Genomic DNA, 23,716 nt, shown 5'->3' with positions numbered 1-23,716 from the left:
ACGGGATTTCACAAAATCCCCTCCACTATGCTGGAACATCTGGACACTGCGTGTTTGACGCTGCAGCGTCAATCACGCAGCGTTTACTTACCGTGGACACATACCCTTAAGGTCCTGCAATTCCTGCACATGAGGAAAGACTGAAACGAATAACTATACCACACTTCTAATTGGAGGTATTTTCTGATATTATTATTACACCTGCTACATATTGGGATAGGATCTTGGAGATGGGAAAACCCTTTTAAGTTGTACTTTAGAGTGAACTTGTCATGAGTGTGTCATGTCCTCCTGGGAGATCCGGGGTTAGAAGATCACTACTTATTGTGAATTGCAGATCTTCTATTTAGCCTGTGTGTTCACGTTCAATATTAAATGGATTTGGTTTTCTTTGGTGCTGAAGAGGTTAACACTACTTTCTATTCTGGTCAGAAATGTGCATCTCCATTTCAGCTGCTTCTGATCTGGTCATTTCCTCTCCCTATGAAACCTGGCCAGACTGTCATGTCGGACGCTGTTCACACTAGGGCGTCCGACAGACAGCGGTAATTACACATTCGTCCACTATACGCTCAGTGGCGCCGGCTAGACTTTATCCAGGTTGTCTGGGGTCAATCTAACTGGTAATCTGGTTGGAGGCTGGGTCACGCCCGTGGCCTTTAAATAGTCTTTCTGGACTTTGGGCGTCGCCGATTATAGCTTGTGCCTCGTGCCTGGTGATCTCGGTCTGGAGTGGTGGTCTAGGAGAAGAAATATCGTATCTGGTGGTGTATTATCCTTTGTCATATTTCTCCTTCCTATATTTGTATTTGTTTTGTCCTGTGCACATTATAGTGTTTTCCTGTGAGTCTGCGGTGTGGTGCGTTTTTAGTTTTCCCTGTCTGTGCTTTCTGTAGGGGTTGGTGTGAGGTCTAATCACTGGGTGGCGGGTGGAGGTTTCAGCACAGGACTGAAACAGGAGTCAGGGTCAGGCCTGGCGGCCCAGACAAGCACACCATCAGTGTAAATTCTGGGAGAGGGACAGACAGGGTTTTCCCTAGTCTGAGGGATATCGCAGGGGCCCGGGTAATCAGCTGTAGTATACCCAGTACCTGCGTGACACAGACCTTCTCTTTCTTGCCAGTGAAAGCTTTGCTTCCTAGCTCCTTGAAGACTCTGTGCTGAATAGGAGATCGTAGTTGCTGCTGAAGATAGTTGCGTGCTGTTTTTGGGTGTAAGTTTTCCTCATTGTCCTATTCCCATTTGGTTGGTACATTGTTGTCCTTCCCTATATACCTCTCTACCTTTGGTGAGTGTTTTGCATGTTTGTTGCTTTCTGTTATCCCTGTTTGTCTTACGTTTACACACTAGCATTTCTGTCCCAGGCCTCCAGGAGGAAGGGGAAGGGACAGCTTTAGGTATAATAGGTGAACAGTAAGGATGGTGGCCCAAACCTCCTCACCTTTAGAGGTATCTTTAGGAGCAGGGATAGTTAGGGTGCCAGCACCTCTGTCCCTAATAACCAACAGTCAAAACGTGACAGAACTTCATACATTGACAAATATAAAGTGAGATCATCAATGTTTCACTTCTCTTCAATAAACTCCTATTTGTGTTTGGACCAAAAGATTTGGTCCTTGAAATTCTCTGACGTAAATGTCGTACTATAGAAATAATGAGAATAAAGTCTTTATACTGAGGCCATGTAGCCATCCCTATATTGATCAGATGAGTGCGGTCCGGAGTCTGGAGGCTTCCTACTGTGGCTAAAAGTGTTGGCTCCATCTATAAAATGAAAGTGCCCTAACAGAGCAGTGAAAAGTGTCTCAGAAAGATAGAACCTAATTCCTGGAGACCCTCCACATGACGTTCTCACCTCCCTAGTACCCAACTTGCCATCCATGCAGTTAATGCTCCAATATCATCTACGTACTAGGAAAAAACTAAACGTTCAGCATTTTTACCAGTCGCATGGATTCTACGTCAACCTAAGTGTCATATACCTGAATGGCGCCACCTCGGTGATCTTCCGTGTCCTCTACTTGACCTCACTGAAGACTTTTAATGCTGAGTACTGAGCAACTCCGGAGTCCACCCGCCCTCATGACAGATAATACTGCTCCCCTCACAACCCCTGTGTCTCCTGCTGTCTCGTAGACCTATCAGGTCTAGATGACAAAACAATCATTCATTTTTAGACTGGTTCGTGATGCAATAAATTTTATTAAATGTTTTTACGCTGTTTACGACCCATTTACCGAGGAGAGGCTTGATGTAAAATATACACCACGTACGGGTCTTTTGCTGTGTGGCTTTAGACTCCTGACCCATCTGGAGATGTCAGTGGCGGTTTGCTGCTGTCTCCGAGAGTCTTTACATCATCATACTACAGCAAGGTAACAACCAGGGGCTGATACACAACTTCCAACATGGTGCCGGCACCCTCGTCATTTCCCTTTAATCCCCAGTCATGTAGAATATGGAGGGTATTGGAATCAAAACATGACTGTTCACATCACCACCTACATGAAGGTCAACTTTCAGGTTACCCTAATGTTGGGTCATCTTTCTTATACACCACATGTGACAATGTAAGGTAGAAGACTTATGTGAGCCCTGAACTTTGGGGTCCCAAAAGTCTCGCTGCCACATGGAAGACACCAGTGTTATAAATGGCACAGTGTAGGCAAGGCCCTGGCAAAGATTTATTTCTGGGGCTAAGAGATGTTCATGTTTCTGCTAGACTAAAGAAAACATTTCTCAGTGGTACTTACATATTTAGAGGTATCTCAGAGCTCATCCCAGAGCCCATGCAGAAGTCCATCCTGGAGCGCATCCTAGAGCCTATTCTGAATCCCATACTGGATCCCATCCCAGAGCTTATCCTGGAGCCCATCCTGGAGCCAATCCTGGAGCTCATTCTGGAGCCTATCACGTAGCTTATCCTAGAGCTAATCCTGTTGCCAGTTATGGAGCCCATCCTGGAGCCTATCCTAGAGATCATACTAGAGCCTATTTTATTGCCCATCCTAGAACCTATCCTGTAGCCCATCCTGGAGCCAATCCTGGAGGCCTATCCTAGAACCCATCCTCTAGCTCATCCTGGAGCCCATACCAGAGCCCATTCTGGAGCCCATCTTAGATATCATCCTAGAGCCTATTCTGGAGCCCATCCTAGAGCCTATCCTGCAGCCAATCCTAGAGCCCACCCTGGAGCCCATCCTAGAGCCCATCCTCAAGCTCATCCAGGAACACATCTTGGAGTCAATCCTGGAGCACATTCTGGATCCTATCCTGGAGCTCATCCTAGAACCAAAGTTAGGCACCAAGGAAGGTGACGGTCACATGGGGGCATTCTCTGCGTCTGGAGGAGAGAAGGTTTTTCCACCAACATAGAAGAGGATTCTTTACTGTTAGGGCAGTGATAATCTGGAATTCCTTGCCTGAGGAGGTGGTGATGGCGAACTCAGTCGAGGGGTTCAAGAGAGGCCTGGATGTCTTCCTGGAGCAGAACAATATTGTATCATACAATTATTAGGTTCTGTAGAAGGACGTAGATCTGGGGATTTATTATGATGGAATATAGGCTGAACTGGATGGACAAATGTCTTTTTTCAGCCTTACTAACTATGTTACTATGTTATCTCTCAGTGGCATTTATGTACTTAGAAGCGCTGAACTAGAGGCCTTACTGGTGTTGGTTCTCATGCCTTTGCAAGACAGAAAGGTCTAGCTCTGTGTCTTATTGACCAATTTCTCCAAGAAAGTAAATTATAAATAAGTAAGACTCCAAGCCAAGGTGGTCTCACCTCGTTTAATGGCCAATATCATGGTCCCTGGGCAGTTGTGGAGCACAGAACAGTTCTCAGTCCTTACGGGAACAAAGTAAATAAATACTTGGTGATTGTCCCTTTCTACATACTGAAGGCCTACAGCAGATGGTCTCTGTGGTGGCTGCCCATCCTGCAGACCCCCTTTGTTATGAAAGCCTCACTGTGTGACCATAAAGCCAGCAATACAGTGATAATGAAATGTCAGATCAGCCAGGGAAGTGGTAAGAAAATTAAGTCAATTTAATATTAGGTAATGAGCAGGTCATTTATTGATAGAGAGAAAGCTTCTCCGACCATCCACACACGAGACGCGAAGCTTTACCTAGGATACTCCGATACAATACAGGTCGCTCCACCTGTGTGATGGGTGATAGACTTATTTTATGGGGCGATATAGAAACACATATAGAATATATTCTACAGTCCAGGACGTCGCTGGATCTCGTGGATGTCAGATTCTTGGTGTCTTCTCAGTTCTCTGTATATTCAATGTCTCTCTTAGTGAGGTTGAGTGGCGGGTTCAAAACTCTCCATATTCCCTCAGTACCCCCTTCTCTAGAAGAAACAGAACAATGACTTAGAGAGATGGGACATATAGTGAGATATATTGAGCATGTCAGTGCAGTGATGATAGATTGTGGTGTACTCTAAAGATTGGTCTTTGGATCGGCCAACCTGCATGATTTCCAAGAACTCAATTATTGGCCACATTAGACCATAAGACCTGGCCAATGGAGAATATTTTTTATAGGATATCAGCCAGTGGGACAGGTAACCTTACATTAGAACTGGAGCCCTTCCCCAGACATCATGCACACAAACCCCGTACTTAGCTTCCTGAAGAATGTCCGGGCTCTTCGTGCCTTCTTGACATCCCTGATGAGGCAACGATAGATCTCGTGGCTTTTGACCCCATTTAAAGTTGAGGAGACCCTGTGATTTCCATTCTGCATTTGCTCCAATATCACCATAGTGGAGTTCTCAGATATGTCATCCTCACGGCGGTTCAGCCATTTCACAACGGGAACCTTGTACCAACCAGCAGAGATGCAACGAGCCACTGTCACGTTGTCAATAGTTTCAATCTGCACTGGAGGCTCCTCTTCTTCTAATGGGTTAAACAGAAAGATGGCGACACTGTATGAGGAAATGTGGGAACTCTCAGGGTCACAATTAAAGGGGTATTCTAGCTTCTATCACTTCGAATATGGAAGGTGAGCAGGACAGAGGACTTCATGATTACTGATACAGGTGAACCGGCAGGTATCAATAAACAGAACATCATCAATAGCCTTGTTCAGAGTGCAGCCTTGGAGAGCCAGCAGGGGGATATAGTTCTTACTATACTTCTTATTATTCTTACTTTTCAGACTACAGCAGGCCATACACATCAGATAGCTGTCATTCAACACCAATCTATCCCAACTCCCCCATAGACAGCAATGCTCATCTCAGCCGAGTGCTCCTCTGCATGAGAGAGTCGCTGCTAGATGAACCTGACAACAGCTTATCTCTGTGCACAAAAGATTGGCCAATAAAACTCAACCAGCGGATCCTTCTGTTTTCTAACATCATCTGTTTGGGGAGTCATGGGGTCTCCTTAAACGCCTGCGGGTTCAGCACTTTTATCTAATGTGTTGGGCGACCTTTATTGTCCTTGTGCCCTAGTAGAAATGTGTCAACTTCACATAAGTGGACTTCAACCCAACTGCCGCAAGTAGGCTTCAAGGATTAATCTAGCACTAGAATATGACATACCTTGTATCAGGAGTTTCAGCTTAACTTCCCCCTTACCATGGGGGCTGATGGCTTTGCATGTGTACAATGCTTCATCCAGATAGTCCACATTACTCAGTAACATGGTCAAGTCTCCCTCACTGATCACTGAGGTGTCAACCTTCACTCGGCCATGATAATTGTAGTCCTGTTCTTCAAAGTCTTCCCTGTCCTTGTGGAAGCTGTAGACCAGCTGGGGTTCCTTGAATTCGTAATTTTGCTGGATATAAGCATAGATATCCTCCACCTCAATCTCTTCAACAATGTCCTCCCGGTGCCAGCTGAAGCCCAAGTCATAGGTGCCCTCAATGAAGGAAAATTGACAGGGCAGAGTGGCATTACCAAAACGAGGAACGAGTATCTCTTCATGTTTAGGTTTGGGTAATTCGTAGTCACAGTCTAAAGACAAGAGGAAAAAAAAAAACAAGATATAAAACCACCCAACATTTCTATGCTCGGATCAACACCCTAAAGGAAGCAAGTTCAGATTGGATTTTTGGTGCCCCTTTCATGTGAATCATAATCCAAGGTTTGGCAGTTTGTCCCATGCAAAGCAGTGACTGGTACCAGGCAGCCATGTTTTGGGGCAGAATGGCGTTTAATGGCCTTGTTGTATTTGTTAGTATTTGCGGTGGAATCCTGGAGTGATATGTGTCATCTTCTCCAAGCAACATGCACAGCAGCAAATAGCTGCCATTTCCACAAGACAGGGGGAGATGAACAGACATTTACAGAAGAATATAGCCTGGTAGCTTTTACAGACATCAGAGGTTGGGAAAGGTGAAGGACAAAGTTCTGAGGATTACGGTTGGTATAGGTGGGAAGCTCGTTGAAGGTTGATATGGGCAAGAAATGTAATGGTTAGCATAGATCGGAGACTTGCTTTTATTTGGCATGGATCATAGTCATGGACTTGTTAATGGTTTTTATGGGTCAGATACTTGTTAATGGTTTGATCCTTGGGTCAGGCTTGTAGTAGGTTGGTAAAGGTTGGAGACTGGCAGATTGTTGGTAGGAGTGGTTTGTGTGGGTGGCAGTCTTTGGTCAGTGACTTGGAGTTGGCAAGAGTGTTGTACTTGTTAATAGTTAGTGACGGTTAGTTTTGTAGAGGTTTGGTATAATTTGGATCCTTGCAGATTGCTGGCATGGGCCAGGGACTTGCTGGTGTTTGGTACTAGTCAGGGACTTGTTAATCTCTCGCACAGATCAAGGATGTCTTGTTTAGCCTACAGTATATTAAGATTTCATATATGTTAGAGCATTGCAGGTTGGTGCAGGGCAGAGAAACATTATTGGGTTACAGTAGTTTAATGTTTGTATTCAAAAGAGACTTCTGAATATTTTGGACTTTTTAATGATTGGAGCTCAAGGACTAGTAGAGAGCGGATACGGGACACAACATTTCTGTATATTGACATAAGTCATAAACATTATTGGATGTTCACATAGAAACCTAGTTCTCAGGGTCAGAATGGGAGGAAGCTAGAGAGAATTGTCAGCTTGGTACAGAGATGTCGTGTTTTGCAGAGGCCTGAATCGTTGGCGGGAGACAGCTGCTTGGTGGTTGGCCGTGGACAGATGTTTATTGCTTGGCCAGAGACAGATGTTTAGTGATTGGTTGGGAACAGATGCTTGGTGATTGGCATGTAACAGATGCTTGGGGGTTGGCAAAGGACAGATGCTTGGTGGTTGGCCTTGGTCAGATGTTTGGGTCTTGAGTGGGGACAGATATTTGGTTGACTTGGGATAGCTGTTTGGTGGTTGACCAGGCACAAATGTTTGATGGTTGGCTGGGGACAGATGTTTGATGTTAGGCCAGGGACAGTTGCTTGGTAGTTGACCGGAGACAGATGTCTGGTTCTTGGCTAAGGACAGATGTTTGGCTGTCATGTAACAGATGGTTGGTGGTTGGCCAAATGTAGATGTATGATGTTTGACCGCTAACAGCTGCTTGGTGGTTAGCCGTGCACAGATGTTTGCCCGGGGACAGATGTTTGATGGTTGGTCAGGGACAGCTGCTTGGTTGTTGGTCAAAGACAGATGTTTGGTTCTTGGCTGGGGAACAATGGTTGACTTGGGGCAGATACTTGATGGTTGACTGGGGACAGATATTCAATGTTTGATGGGGACAGCTGTTTGGTAGCTGGCTGGGTACAACTGCTTGGTGGTTGGCCAGGCACAGATGTTGATGGTTGGCGTGGGACTTATGTTTGATGGTAGACCGGGAACAGCTGCTTGATGGCTGGCCAGGGACACTTGCTTGGCAGTTGGCTGGACAGATGTTTTGTTCTTGGCTGGGGACAGCTGCTTGGTTGACTTGGGACAGATGCTTGTTGGTTGGCCAGACATAGGTGGTTGATGGTCAGCCAGGGACAGATGTTTGAGGCTTAGCCAGCGATAGCTGTTTGGTGGTTGGCTGAGGACAGTTGTTTGGCAGTTGGCCTAGGACAGATGTTTTGTTCTTGTCTGGGGAAAGTTGATTTGGGGCAGATGCTTGGTAGTTGGCCAGGGACAGATGTTTTGATGTTTGACCAGGGACAGTTGATTGCTGATTGGCTGGGGACAGTTGCTTGGTGGTTGGCCAGACACAGATGTTTGATGGTAGGCCAGGGACAGATGTTTGATAGCTGGCTGGGGACAGATGTTTGGAGATGGCCAGGGACATTTTATTAGTGGTTAGCTGGGCACAGATGTTTGTTTCTTGGCAAGAGACAGATGTTTGTGGTTTTCCAAAGACAAATGTTTAATGTTTGACCGGGGACAGCTGCCTGGTGGTTGCGTGAAGACAACTGCTTGGTGGTTGGCCAAGGACATATGTCTGGTAGTTGGCCAGGAACAGCTGCTTGGTGGTTGACTGGGGACAGATGTTGGTAATTTTATGATTACTAAGCAGATATCTCACCTGCCATGTATAAGAGGAGCATCACAGTGAGCAGGACATACAACAGCACCATCATCAGGGCAGAGACGAGAATCTCCAGCAGTGTAGTGAAGGAGCACTATGCACAAAAAGGTGACAATGTCAGCGTGTTAGTAAGAAAATATCACAATAATACTTTTACCATAAAAAGTGGGAACTACATGCACTCCAATGTATCCAACATACTGTATCTTGCAATGTTCAGAATACAGCAATTAAATTCCAAAAAGTGCAGACACTGTCATTTACATAGGACTGCAGATACCTATACTATCAAAGTTATCACTGTATGATCTGTGGTATTACACAGGACTGCAGGTGACATCTACTACATTATCTGTACCCAGAGAGATATCACTGTGTTATCTATGGTGTTACATAGGACTGCAGGTGACATCTACTAGATTATCTGTACTCAGAGAGTCATCACTGTGTTATTTGTGGTGTTACATAGGACTGCATGTGACATCTACTACATTATTTGTACTTAGAGAGTTATCACTGTGTTATCTGTGGTGTTACATAGGACTGCAGGTGACATCTACTACATTATCTGTACTCAGAGAGTTATCACTGTGTTATCTGTAGTGTTACATAGGACTGCAGGTGACATCTACTACATTATCTGTACTCAGAGAGTTATCACTGTTATCTGTGGTGTTGCATAGGACTGCAGGTGACATCTACTACATTATCTGTACTCAGAGAGTTATCACTGTGTTATCTGTGGTGTTACATAGGACTGCAGGTGACATCTACTACATTATCTGTACTCAGGGAGATATCACTGTGTTATCTGTGGTGTTACATAGGACTGCAGGTGACATCTACTACATTATCTGTACTCAGAGAGCCATCACTGTGTTATCTATGGTGTTACATAGGACTGCAGGTGACATCTACTACATTACCTGTACTCAGAGAGTCATCACTGTGTTATCTGTGGTGTTACATAGGACTGCAGGTGACATCTACTACATTATCTGTACTCTGAGAGTCATCACTGTGTTATCTGTGGTGTTACATAGGACTGCAGGTGACATCTACTACATTATCTGTACTCAGAGAGTTATCACTGTGTTATCTGTGGTGTTACATAGGACTGCAGGCTACTACATTATCTGTACTCAGAGAGTTATCACTGTGTTATCTGTGGTGTTACATAGGACTGCAGGCTACTACATTCTGGGTCTTGTCTAGTCACTTACTCCAGATCTATAAACTAGTGCCTCCTCTCGCGGACCCCGGGAGCAGACCACCCCACCTATTGCACAGATCTCCCTCTTACCGTCGTCTCTTGCTCAGGTACAGAAGCCTCTGCTGGTAATTACACCTGCACCTGCTGTTTCTCAGTGGTTGTGAGGTCCCGCGGGGCCCCTGAGCTGAGGCAGCCAATAAGGTGTAGCCACATGGGCCCATGACACCAGGGTGAGGACTCTGCAGCACAAGATGGGAGCTAAATTAAAATGTAATTACCTGCAAAGTAATAAGGAAAAGAGAACAGTCAGGCGCGGGAGAAAACGTGTCACCGGCCCCAGTCAGAAATATTGTACCCCGTGTGTGTACACTGCTCCACATTCATCGTCTCCTCTTCATAGTGTCACCCACATGGTATCCAGACCAATCTCCGACTATCGCTGCGTCAAAAACAAAAGGGGGACTCATCGCTAAAGAAGGCCAAACTACATTCCAACCACCACCGGGAAACCATATGGGTGATGCCATCCAAAGGCTTCATGAGGGAACGTCACACCGGTCCTGCTCCTGGGATTTATACTGTGGGGTGACATGATGTTCGGTAGCTGGACCCCTCTGGTCTCCTCTCAGGTCACTAATAGCTTTGTGTTACAATGATTTGGTGATAGAGCCAGCAGTGAGGCCATTTCTCCCAAGAGTCCAGAAGCCACTTTTCCACAGGATAACCCAGGCCGCATGTTACTCTTGGTACTGTGAGCGCCAGCATGGTCTGAACGTGCTCCCATGGCTTCAGCATCTCCAGACTTGTATCCATCAAGCACATCAGGGAGGTCATTGGCCGGTGACTACACAGGAGCTGCTGGCCAGGCAACATTTCCTGTCCTGTCTCCATGGGGCACATCGGGGACATCATATGTCAGTGATTACACAGAAGTTGCCGGCAGCAGACACCACCACTCCCGGCAGCAGACATACGTGGTGGCATACCTCCCAACTTTAGGGGAAGGGAAAGAGGGACAAAGTCAGCGGCGCGCGTAGCACGCCGCGGCAAATTTTAGGCCACACCCATTTCACAACTAGCCACGCCCCAACCACACCCATTTAGCACTTCTGATCACAATGTTTCGTTAACAATAATTATGAACAAAAAAATATGGCCACACACGACGCTCCATACTGTACAATGGCCATTGGCCACATTATGCTCCATACTGTATAATGGCCCCACATGATGCTGCGTACAGTATACTTGCCCCACGTGATGGTCCATACAGTATAATGGCGCCACATGATGCTTTGTACAGTATAATGGCCCCACACGATGCTGGGTATAGTATAATGGCCACACAATGCTGGGTACAGTATAATGGCCCCACACAATGCTGGGTGCAGTATAATGGCCACACATGGTTACCCCACCCCCATCATTGCCTTCTCCATCAGTACACACAAACACCTTTCACCGCGCTCCCTCGCAGCAGCCGGCAGCTTCCACTCCCACGGCGCTGAATGGTGTCATCCAGCTGCGCCGCTGACTGCTGTATCCAGCATTACAGCTCAGTCCCCATAGAATGTAATACAGCACAGCCCCATAGAATATAATGCTGCACAGCCCCCATAGAATGTAACGCAGGCAGGTGGCAGCCCCCATAGAATGTAACGCAGGCAGGTGGCAGCCCCCATAGAATGTAACGCAGGCAGGTGGCAGCCCCCATAGAATGTAACGCAGGCAGGTGGCAGCCCCCATAGAATGTAACGCAGGCAGGTGGCAGCCCCCATAGAATGTAACGCAGGCAGGTGGCAGCCCCCATAGAATGTAAGGGGTGCTGCACCAGGTTGGTGGAGAATCCGATGGATGGGTACCAGGGGGAGAGTGGGAGCGGGGTGCGCGCACCATGGGGAGACAAAGTTTAGTTTGTCAGTCCTCCTATGCTGTCAGAGTCTCTGCTGTAACCGCAGCAGGGCAGCGCTGCATGGAGAGGGGGAGAGACACATACATTCACTTACAGTCTGGAGATCCGCTCGCTGCTCCCGCGGTCACACAGACACGGAGTGTCTCACAACTCTGCCCCCGTGCCAGAAACCAGTCCGGGTGCTGCCGCTCTGTCCTCAGAGTCCGCCCACGTCTATAGTTGAGGAGGAAGCCGGAGGCGGGCGGTGAGGCAACTCAAGGGGGCGTGGCTACAACGCAGTCCCAGGGAACGGAACGAACAGCGGGTACTAATCGGGCTCTCTCTACGTCCCGGAAGTGGGCGGGGCTTCACCGGCGGCCGCAAATTCGGGATTTTAAATGCCTGAAGCGGGACAGCGGGACCCCGGTGCCAAAGCGGGACTGTCACGCTGAAATCGGGACGGTTGGGAGGTATGCACCACTCCTGGCAGCAGACACACAACCACTCCTGGCAGCAGACACACCACCACTCCTGGCAGCAGACACACCACCACACCCGGCAGCAAACACACAACCACACCTGGCAGCAGACACACCACCACTCCCGGCAGCAGACACACCACCACTCCCGGCAGCAGACACACCACCACTCCCGGCAGCAGACACACCACCACTCCCGGCAGCAGACACACCACCACACCCGGCAACAGACACACCACCACTCCCGGCAGCAGACACACAACCACACCTGGCAGCAGACACACCACCACACCCGGCAGCAGACATACAGCGCCCCCAGACGCAGGGCAGCGGGGTACTTGGTACCGGGCCTCTCTGTCTCAGCTCTGGGGTCGTCACGGTGGCTAGACCCGGTCTGTGACCCTGCTAAGGGGCGTCCAATGAAAGATGAGATAATGGTGCGTGGTGTAGGTCGCGGTGAATAACGAGGACACAGGGTTGCAGTCTCTTTACTGAAGGCTTCAGGATCCTCTATCCAGAGCACTGCTAACAGGGCTGGCTGAGACCGGCCGGTCCGAAGGCACATCCAGAGTTCCCTTTGCAGGTGGAAATCAGTGTCTACCTTCTAGCGCCTGGGTGTTGTAGTACTTCCCTGCTGAGCACCACGGGATAGTCCTCACAACTGTTGTGTCTATTTCTGTTCTTTCTCTCTCTCTCTCCGTCCCCCAGATGATATGGCTAGGACGCACCCGTATGATGGGGTAGGCCTGGAGCTATTTTATAGGGACCCTAGGGACGCCCCTCTCCCACAGTTTGCCTCCGTTGTCTTCGTTAGGTGTAAAGGTGAGACAGCCAACCTATGGTTAACTGCCCGGCCGTAGTCTAAAGTAATGCGTGGAGTCTCATACTTTCTCGGCGTTCCGGCCACCGGCTACGTGCCTCAGAAGGATGTTGCTGATCTTGAGGCACGACTCCTTCTGGTATTATCTCCTTTTTGCTGTATTTCCGTTCCTCACTTCTCCACAATAAACCTCGCTTCTTGTCCTTTCTTAGGAGTCTGCCGCTGTAAGGCACAGGCACAACTCCGTGACGATCTGTCCCTTTCTAGGACTCTGCCAGGATCCCACCCCTGACAGGTCCTCTCTAGCTCTTCCCAGCTGCTTTCTCCCTAACTTCCTGTCCAACCCCCAGTTTTACCAGAGTGTGAGGAGTAGCCTACTAGATAGAACCACCCCCCCTGGTGGCCGGAGTGTGAAGTGTAGTGTGTGTGTGTGTGATACCTGGTCAGGTGAACTCCTTTAGTGCCATCAGACGTAACATCACTCCCTGTTGTGAATTCTGCTTTTGGGCTCCCTCCGGTGGTAGTAGGTGGTAATGCAGTTGTCCCTGGGTTGCAGTCCTGGTCAGATGTGTCTGCTGATTGCAGTTCTGACTGGGGTATTTAGGCGTGCAGGATTCATTAGTCCTTGCCAGTTGTCAACTGTTGTTGGGAGGTGTTGGACCTCTGCCTGGTTCCTCCTGCCTTTCTGCCAAATCAGCAAAGATAAGTGTCTGGTTTTTTTTCCCTGTGGCACACATGCTATGTGCTTCACAATTCAGTGCTATTCTTTGTGTTTTCTTGTCCAGCTTAGATTGTGTCAGTATTTTCTCAGTCTTGTTGGATTCTCTGGAGTGGCAGATATACATTCCATGTCTTTAGTTAGATTGTGGAACTTTTTGTATTATCTGCTGTGGATATTTTTGGAAGGGTTTTAATACTGACCGCCTAGTAATCTGTCCTATCCTTTCCTATTTAGCTAGAGTGGCCTCTTTTGCTAAATCCTGTTTTCTACCTGCGTGTGTCTTTTCTTCTCCTACTCACAGTCATTATTCGTGGGGGGCTGCCTATCCTTTGGGGGTCTGCTCTGAGGCAAGGTAGCATTCCTATTTCCATCTATAGGGGTATTTAGTCCTCCAGCTGTGTCGAGGTGTCTAGGGTTTGTTGGGCACACCCCACGGCTACTTCTAGTTGCGGTGTTAGTTCAGGATTTGCGGTCAGTACAGGTTCCACCGACTCCAGAGAAAGTTTCATGCGGCTCCAAGGTCACCAGATCATAACAGTACAACTGGCCCATAATGAGTTAAATACATCTCAGAAGAAGGGAAGAAAGGTGTTGAGCCAGGGCCGGACTGGGACTAAAATTCAGCCCTGGCATTTGAAGTTACACAGGCCCACTTGTCACATGGTGACTGTATAATATCTTTGTACACTTGTAGGCAGGGCCGGTTTTAGGCAAAGTGGGGCCCTAGGCAAAGTTTAAAATGGGACTCCAAATGCTAACATATTGCACATCACACAAAAGCATTTCTGTTGTATTTACGTGCGCTGAGTTCAGGCCGCTAAACGAGTTTGATCGACAATACTGAAGTTGTTCAACGCTTGTTTCCCGGCCTCTTTCCACCAGCTGAGGAATAATGATGAGACAGAACGATCACTAATAGATCACTAACAGATCACCATACAGTATCATGTTTTCAGCAGCACATCTACAGTTTACACTGGCAATGTGCTGCTGACAACAAGGCTTTTTGTTCCAGCAAAAACAATCCGAATATGCAGCATTTTACTTGTTTAGTAAAATACACCCCATAGTCCTCCATATATTATAATGTGCTCCATAGTCCTCCATATAGTATAATACACTCCCTATAGTCCTCCATATATTAAAATACACTGCTCAGTCCTCCACATAGTATAATACACTCCTCATAGTCCTCCATATAGCATAATACAATCCTCATAGTCCTCCATATAGCATAATACAATCCTCATAGTGCTCCATATAGTATAATGCACCGCCACAGTCATCCATGTAGTACAATTCACTTCCCATAGTATAATGCACCCCATAGTTCTTCATATAGTATAACGTATTCCCCATAGTCCTCGATACAGTATAATGCAGCCCACATATAGTATAATGCAGCCACCCCAGAGTATAATGCAGCCACCCCAGAGTATAATGCAGCCACCCCAGAGTATAATGCAGCCACCCCAGAGTATAATGCAGCCACCCCACAGAGTATAATGCAGCCACCCCAGAGTATGTAACCCCCATAGAATATAATACAGCCCACCTCCCCATAATATATAATGTAGCCCCCCATAGAATATAATGCAGCCCCCCATAGTATATAACGCAGCCTCCCCCATAGAATATAATATACCCCCACAATAGTATATAACACAGCCACATAGTACATAACATGGCCTCCCCCATAGAATATAATATACTCCCCATAGTATATAGCAAAGCCCGCATATTATATAGCACAAACCGCATAGTATACAGCACAGCCTGCATACTATAGCACAGCTCGCGTAGTAGATAACACAGCCCACACAGCAGTATTCAGCACAGACCACACAGTAGTATACAGCACAGACCACACAGTAGTATACAGCACAGCCCACGTAGAAGTATACAGCACAGTCCACACAGTAGTATACAGCACAGCCCACAGAGTAATATATACAGCACAGCCCACAAAGTAATATATACAGCACAGCCCACAGAGAACTATATACAGCACAGCCCACAGAGAACTATATACAGCACAGCCCAGAGTACTATATAAAGCACAGCCCAGAGTACTATATACAGCACAGAACAGAGAGTACTATATACAGCACAGCCCAGAGAGTACTATATACAGCACAGCCCACAGAGTACTATACACAGCACAGCCCACAGAGTACTATATACAGCACAGCCCACAGAGTACTATATACAGCACAGCCCACAGAGTACTATATACAGCACAGCCCACAGAGTACTATATACAGCACAGCCCAGAGTACTATATACAGCACAGCCCACAGAGTACTATATACAGCACAGCCCACAGAGTACTATATACAGCACAGCCCAGAGTACTATATACAGCACAGAACAGAGAGTACTATATACAGCACAGCCCACAGAGTACTATATACAGCACAGCCCACAGAGTACTATACACAGCACAGCCCACAGAGTACTATATACAGCACAGCCCACAGAGTACTATATACAGCACAGCCCACAGAGTACTATATACAGCACAGCCCACAGAGTACTATATACAGCACAGCCCACAGAGTACTATATACAGCACAGCCCACAGAGTACTATATACAGCACAGCCCACAGAGAACTATATACAGCACAGAGCACAGCCCACAGAGTACTATATACAGCCCACAGTAGTATACAGCACAGAGCACAGCCCACAGAGAGCTATATACAGCCCACAGTAGTATACAGCACAGAGCACAGCCCACAGAGTACTATATACAGCCCACAGTAGTATACAGCACAGAGCATAGCCCACAGAGTACTATATACAGCCCACAGTAGTATACAGCACAGAGCACAGCCCAGAGAACTATATATAGCACAGAGCACACAGTAGTATACAGCACAGAGCACAGCCCACAGAGTACTATATATAGCACAGAGCACACAGTAGTATACAGCACAGAGCACAGCCCAGAGAGCTATATACAGCCCACAGTAGTATACAGCACAGAGCACAGCCCACAGAGAACTATATACAGCACAGAGCACAGCCCACAGAGAACTATATACAGCCCAGAGTAGCATACAGCACAGAGCACAGCCCACAGAGTACTATATACAGCCCACAGTAGTATACAGCACAGAGCACAGCCCACAGAGTACTATATACAGCCCACAGTAGTATACAGCACAGAGCACAGCCCACAGAGAACTATATACAGCCCACAGTAGTATACAGCACAGAGCACAGCCCACAGAGAACTATATACAGCCCACAGTAGTATACAGCACAGAGCACAGCCCACAGAGAACTATATACAGCCCACAGTAGTATACAGCACAGAGCACAGCCCAGAGAACTATATATAGCACAGAGCACACAGTAGTATACAGCACAGAGCACAGCCCACAGAGTACTATATATAGCACAGAGCACACAGTAGTATACAGCACAGAGCACAGCCCACAGAGAGCTATATACAGCCCACAGCAGTATACAGCACAGAGCACAGCCCAGAGAACTATATACAGCCCACAGCAGTATACAGCACAGAGCACAGCCCACAGAGAACTATATACAGCCCACAGTAGTATACAGCACAGAGCACAGCCCACAGAGAGCTATATACAGCCCACAGCAGTATACAGCACAGAGCACAGCCCAGAGAACTATATATAGCACACAGTAGTATACAGCACAGAGCACAGCCCAGAGTACTATATATAGCACAGAGCACACAGTAGTATACAGCACAGAGCACAGCCCACAGAGAGCTATATACAGCCCACAGTAGTATACAGCACAGAGCACAGCCCACAGAGAACTATATACAGCCCACAGCAGTATACAGCACAGAGCACAGCCCACAGAGTACTATATACATCCCACAGTGGTATACAGCACAGAGCACAGCCCACAGAGTACTATATACAGCCCACAGTAGTATACAGCACAGAGCACAGCCCAGAGTACTATATATAGCACAGAGCACACAGTAGTATACAGCACAGAGCACAGCCCACAGAGAGCTATATACAGCCCACAGCAGTATACAGCACAGAGCACAGCCCAGAGTACTATATATAGCACAGAGCACACAGTAGTATACAGCACAGAGCACAGCCCACAGAGAGCTATATACAGCCCACAGTAGTATACAGCACAGAGCACAGCCCACAGAGAACTATATACAGCCCACAGCAGTATACAGCACAGAGCACAGCCCACAGAGTACTATATACAGCCCACAGCAGTATACAGCACAGAGCACAGCCCACAGAGAACTATATACAGCCCACAGCAGTATACAGCACAGAGCACAGCCCACAGAGTACTATATACAGCCCACAGCAGTATACAGCACAGAGCACAGCCCACAGAGAACTATATACAGCCCACAGCAGTATACAGCACAGAGCACAGCCCACAGAGAACTATATACAGCCCACAGTAGTATACAGCACAGAGCACAGCCCAGAGAACTATATACAGCCCACAGTAGTATACAGCACAGAGCACAGCCCACAGAGAACTATATACAGCCCACAGTAGTATACAGCACAGAGCACAGCCCACAGAGAGCTATATACAGCCCACAGCAGTATACAGCACAGAGCACAGCCCACAGAGTACTATATACAGCCCACAGTAGTATACAGCACAGAGCACAGCCCACAGAGAACTATATACAGCCCACAGTAGTATACAGCACAGAGCACAGCCCGCAGAGAGCTATATACAGCCCACAGTAGTATACAGCACAGAGCACAGCCCGCAGAGAGCTATATACAGCCCACAGTAGTATACAGCACAGAGCACAGCCCACAGAGAGCTATATACAGCCCACAGCAGTATACAGCACAGAGCACAGCCCACAGAGAGCTATATACATCCCACAGTAGTATACAGCACAGAGCACAGCCCACAGAGTACTATATACAGCCCACAGTAGTATACAGCACAGAGCACAGCCCACAGAGTACTATATACAGCCCACAGTAGTATACAGCACAGAGCACAGCCCACAGAGTACTATATACAGCCCACAGTAGTATACAGCACAGAGCACAGCCCAGAGAACTATATATAGCACACAGTAGTATACAGCACAGAGCACAGCCCAGAGTACTATATATAGCACAGAGCACACAGTAGTATACAGCACAGAGCACAGCCCACAGAGAGCTATATACAGCCCACAGTAGTATACAGCACAGAGCACAGCCCACAGAGTACTATATACAGCCCACAGCAGTATACAGCACAGAGCACAGCCCACAGAGTACTATATACAGCCCACAGCAGTATACAGCACAGAGCACAGCCCACAGAGAGCTATATACAGCCCACAGCAGTATACAGCACAGAGCACAGCCCACAGAGAACTATATACAGCCCACAGCAGTATACAGCACAGAGCACAGCCCACAGAGTACTATATACAGCCCACAGCAGTATACAGCACAGAGCACAGCCCACAGAGAGCTATATACAGCCCACAGCAGTATACAGCACAGAGCACAGCCCACAGAGTACTATATACAGCCCACAGTAGTATACAGCACAGAGCACAGCCCACAGAGTACTATATACAGCCCACAGCAGTATACAGCACAGAGCACAGCCCTGTTGTGAAATTGGATTCTGGGCTCCCCCGGTGGCCACTTGTGGAATTGTACTTGTGTGCATCATCCCCTCTGTTCACCTGCTCCTATCAGGATGTGGGAGTCGCTATATAACCTTGCTCCTCTGTCAGTTTCATGCCGGTCAACAATGTAATCAGAAGCCTTTCTGTGCATGTTCCTGCTACTAGACAACTCCCAGCTAAGTTGGACTTTTGTCCTTGTGTGTTTTTGCATTTTGTTCCTGTTCACAGCTGCTGTTTCGTTACTGTGTCTGGAAAGCTCTTGTGAGCGGAAATTGCCACTCTGGTGTTATGAGTTAATGCTAGAGTCTTAAAGTAATTTCTGGATGGTGTTTTGATAGGGTTTTCTGCTGACCATGAAAGTGCCCTTTCTGTCTTCTTGCTATCTAGTAAGCGGACCTCGATTTTTGCTAAACCTATTTTCATACTACGTTTGTCATTTCATCTAAAATCACCGCCAATATATGTGGGGGCCTCTGTCTGCCTTTTGGGAAAATTTCTCTAGAGGTGAGCCAGGACTGTCTTTTCCTCTGCTAGGATTAGGTAGTTCTCCGGCTGGCGCTGGGCATCTAGGGATAAAAAAAACGTAGGCATGCTACCCGGCCACTTCTAGTTGTGCGGCAGATTTAGTTCATGGTCAGTATAGTTTCCATCTTCCAAGAGCTAGTTCTCATATATGCTGGGCTATGTTCTCTCGCCATTGAGAATCATGACAGTTTGACCGGCCCAAAAAAAAAGGGTTAAATTACTGGCTGAGAAAGGAGAGAAAAAAGAAGTCTGCTACAATTTTTTTTTTTTTTTTTTTTTCTCTAGTTCTGAGTGTGCTCTTAATTGAATCACTTGCTAGTCTGCCTATACTGCAGCCTTCCTCTCTTTCTCTCCTTCTTATCCTTGAATGGCTCTGTGTTCACCTGTTTCAAATGGATCTTCAGAGTGTAGCTACAGGTTTGAATAATCTCGCCACAAAGGTACAAAATTTGCAAGATTTTGTTGTTCATGCACCTATGTCTGAGCCTAGAATTCCTTTGCCTGAATTCTTCTCGGGGAATAGATCTCACTTTCAAAATTTTAAAAATAATTGCAAATTGTTTTTGTCCCTGAAGTCTCGCTCTGCCGGAGACCCTGCACAGCAGGTCAGGATTGTAATTTCCTTGCTCCGGGGCGACCCTCAAGACTGGGCTTTTGCATTGGCACCAGGGGATCCTGCGTTGCTCAATGTGGATGCGTTTTTTCTGGCCTTGGGGTTGCTTTATGAGGAACCTCATTTAGAGCTTCAGGCGGAAAAGGCCTTGATGTCCTTGTCTCAGGGGCAAGATGAAGCTGAAATATACTGCCAAAAATTCCGCAAATGGTCTGTGCTTACTCAGTGGAATGAGTGCGCCCTGGTGGCGATTTTCAGAGAAGGTCTCTCTGATGCCATTAAGGATGTTATGGTGGGGTTCCCTGTGCCTGCGAGTCTGAATGAGTCCATGACGATGGCTATTCAGATCGATAGGCGTCTGCGGGAGCGCAAACCTGTGCACCATTTGGCGGTGTCTACTGAGAAAACGCCAGAAAATATGCAATGTGATAGAATTCTGTCCAGAAGCGAGCGGCAGAATTTTAGACGAAAAAATGGGTTGTGCTTCTATTGTGGTGATTCAACTCATGTTATATCAGCATGCTTTAAGCGTACTAAGAAGCCTGACAAGTCTGTTTCAATTAGCACTTTACAGTCTAAGTTTATTCTATCTGTGACCCTGATTTGTTCTTTGTCATCTATTACCGCGGACGCCTATGTCGACTCTGGCGCTGCTTTGAGTCTTATGGATTGGTCCTTTGCCAAACGCTGTGGGTATGATTTGGAGCCATTGGAGGCTCCGATACCTCTGAAAGGGATTGACTCCACCCCATTGGCTAGTAATAAACCACAATACTGGACACAAGTAACTATGCGAATTAATCCGGATCATCAGGAGATTATTCGCTTTCTTGTGCTGTATAATCTACATGATGTGTTGGTGCTTGGATTGCCATGGCTGCAATCTCATAACCCAGTCCTTGACTGGAAAGCTATGTCTGTGTTAAGCTGGGGATGTAAGGGGACGCATGGGGACATACCTGTGGTTTCCATTTCATCATCTATTCCCTCTGAGATTCCTGAATTCTTGACTGAATATCGTGACGTTTTTGAAGAACCTAAGCTTGGTTCATTACCTCCGCACCGGGAGTGCGATTGTGCCATAGACTTGATCCCGGGTAGTAAATACCCTAAGGGTCGTTTATTTAATCTGTCTGTGCCTGAACACGCGGCTATGCGAGAATATATAAAGGAGTCCTTGGAAAAGGGACATATTCGTCCTTCGTCATCTCCCTTAGGAGCCGGTTTTTTCTTTGTGTCTAAGAAAGACGGCTCTTTGAGGCCGTGTATTGATTATCGACTTTTGAATAAAATCACGGTTAAATATCAATATCCGTTACCACTGCTTACTGATTTGTTTGCTCGTATAAAGGGGGCCAAGTGGTTCTCTAAGATTGATCTCCGTGGGGCGTATAATTTGGTGCGAATCAAGCAGGGGGATGAGTGGAAAACCGCATTTAATACGCCCGAGGGCCACTTTGAGTATTTGGTGATGCCTTTTGGTCTTTCAAATGCCCCTTCAGTCTTCCAGTCCTTTATGCATGACATTTTCCGTGATTATTTGGATAAATTTATGATTGTGTATCTGGATGATATTCTGATTTTTTCGGATGACTGGGACTCTCATGTCCAGCAGGTCAGGAGGGTTTTTCAGGTTTTGCGGTCTAATTCCTTGTGTGTGAAGGGTTCTAAGTGTGTTTTTGGGGTTCAAAAGATTTCCTTCTTGGGATACATTTTTTCCCCCTCTTCCATCGAGATGGATCCTGTCAAGGTTCAGGCTATTGGTGATTGGACGCAACCCTCTTCTCTTAAGAGTCTTCAGAAATTTTTGGGCTTTGCTAACTTTTATCGTCGATTTATTGCTGGTTTTTCTGATGTTGTAAAACCATTGACTGATTTGACTAAGAAGGGTGCTGATGTTGCTGATTGGTCCCCTGATGCTGTGGAGGCCTTTCGGGAGCTCAAGCGCCGCTTTTCTTCCGCCCCAGTGTTGCGTCAGCCTGATGTTGCTCTTCCTTTTCAGGTTGAGGTCGACGCTTCTGAAATCGGAGCTGGGGCGGTGTTGTCGCAGAGAAGTTCCGACTGCTCCGTGATGAGACCTTGTGCTTTTTTTTCCCGTAAATTTTCGCCCGCCGAGCGGAATTATGATATTGGGAATCGGGAGCTTTTGGCCATGAAGTGGGCTTTTGAGGAGTGGCGTCACTGGCTTGAGGGGGCCAGACATCAGGTGGTGGTATTGACTGACCACAAAAATTTAATTTACCTTGAGTCTGCCAGGCGCCTGAATCCTAGACAGGCGCGCTGGTCGTTGTTTTTCTCTCGGTTTAATTTTGTGGTGTCTTACTGTCACGATTCCCACCGTGACTGTCAAGATCCCGTAGCCGCTGCCCCCAATATGTCACGGATTGGGGTGACTTTAGACCAGCAGACGGCTATCACATGTGCAGGGGGGCTTATCCTAGTTATCCCTCCACTGCCACAATGTGATGAAAAAACACACACGAGGCTATTGACCTCTTGTTTACAGCAGGGGCTTATTTTAGGTATCCCACTGCTCTTCAATATACCATGAACTGCAGGGATTTGTGTCTATCCCGCTTACAGTTCCACTTAACACTTGCAGCTCTCTGGCGCCCCCCTTACTCTCAGGTCAGATTAGGTACTGCACCTGGGGTAATTAGTCGCCAGAAAGGCTGCCTGCTATGTACTGGCTATTGGGCGCACTACAGCAACGCGATAACTACTCCCACTCAGGCAGGAACAATAATTATCAAGCCGCAGTCGCTACAGTGACCCTTCAACAGCCGGCACACGGTAAGCTGCCACCAGCGCCGATTAAACGGGTTCGGCTGCTAACCCCCCAAAATAGTAGCGTAAATTCCCTTCAAAGACAGGGTACGTTTTTAGAGCATGGAGAACGAACTAGTAATAAATATGATACCCCATAAATGATTTTTAGGCAGTGTTTATAAAATATTTCACAAAGATGTTACAAATGAGACAATTGCAAATATGTACAAGGTAATTATGAAAATAAAAGGATTAAATGAAGAAAAGATAACACTCACATATTCTCAGATCATTGCATTGCAGGCAACCAGACATCCCAGCTCATTTGTCGTGCTGCTCAGGCCTCACAGGAAAAGACAAGAAGAAGGGAGCTGGGGATCTGGCCACAAACTTAAGACCTACAGCTAGTGACATCACAGAAAGGGCTGGCTTTTCCAGATCCTCCTACCTTTCAGTCTGAGTACTTTGAATACAAATTGGTCTAATGCTTATAACTCCGTTCCAGTACATATCAGAATCATAGCACACCCAGCATTCAGCTTGTATTAACATGAGCTTTCTTATG

General features: G+C 47.0%; 1 protein-coding gene across 4 annotated transcripts; it reads right to left on the bottom strand.

Moving 5' to 3' along the window:
• Positions 1–3,938: 3,938 nt before the first annotated feature.
• Positions 3,939–13,223, bottom strand: LOC143817878 (V-set domain-containing T-cell activation inhibitor 1-like). 4 transcript variants are annotated; one of them, XM_077299350.1, is made up of 6 exons: positions 12,964–13,223; positions 9,797–9,984; positions 8,491–8,587; positions 5,571–5,987; positions 4,642–4,920; positions 3,939–4,367 (listed from the first exon to the last, which is right to left on the bottom strand). In XM_077299350.1, the coding sequence occupies exons 3-6, from the start codon at positions 8,543–8,545 to the stop codon at positions 4,333–4,335; spliced, it is 786 nt and encodes a 261-aa protein (XP_077155465.1). In that variant the 5' UTR covers positions 8,546–8,587; positions 9,797–9,984; positions 12,964–13,223; the 3' UTR covers positions 3,939–4,332. The 4 variants fall into 4 exon arrangements, with proteins under 4 accessions (XP_077155465.1, XP_077155462.1, XP_077155463.1 ...); XM_077299347.1 differs by lacking the exon at positions 12,964–13,223 and having other exon boundaries at positions 3,939–4,365; positions 9,797–9,980; XM_077299348.1 differs by lacking the exon at positions 12,964–13,223 and having other exon boundaries at positions 3,939–4,362; positions 9,797–9,980.
• Positions 13,224–23,716: the final 10,493 nt, after the last annotated feature.

Source organism: Ranitomeya variabilis, chromosome 3, assembly GCF_051348905.1.
Source record: "Ranitomeya variabilis isolate aRanVar5 chromosome 3, aRanVar5.hap1, whole genome shotgun sequence".
NCBI lineage: Eukaryota > Metazoa > Chordata > Amphibia > Anura > Dendrobatidae > Ranitomeya > Ranitomeya variabilis.
The sequence above is the reverse complement of the archived record's forward strand: the minus strand, read 5'-3'. Positions and strand labels throughout refer to the sequence as shown.

Bases quoted from the DNA above. Each gene is read 5' to 3' on its own strand.
- LOC143817878 (XM_077299347.1), bottom strand. From the start codon at position 8,545: ATGATGGTGCTGTTGTATGTCCTGCTCACTGTGATGCTCCTCTTATAC. The intron at 5,988-8,490 runs GTGAGATATCTG...TCTTGTCTTTAG, and splicing joins GCTCCTCTTATACATGGCAG to ACTGTGACTACGAATTACCC. The intron at 4,921-5,570 runs GTATGTCATATT...TTAACCCATTAG, and splicing joins GCTGAAACTCCTGATACAAG to AAGAAGAGGAGCCTCCAGTG.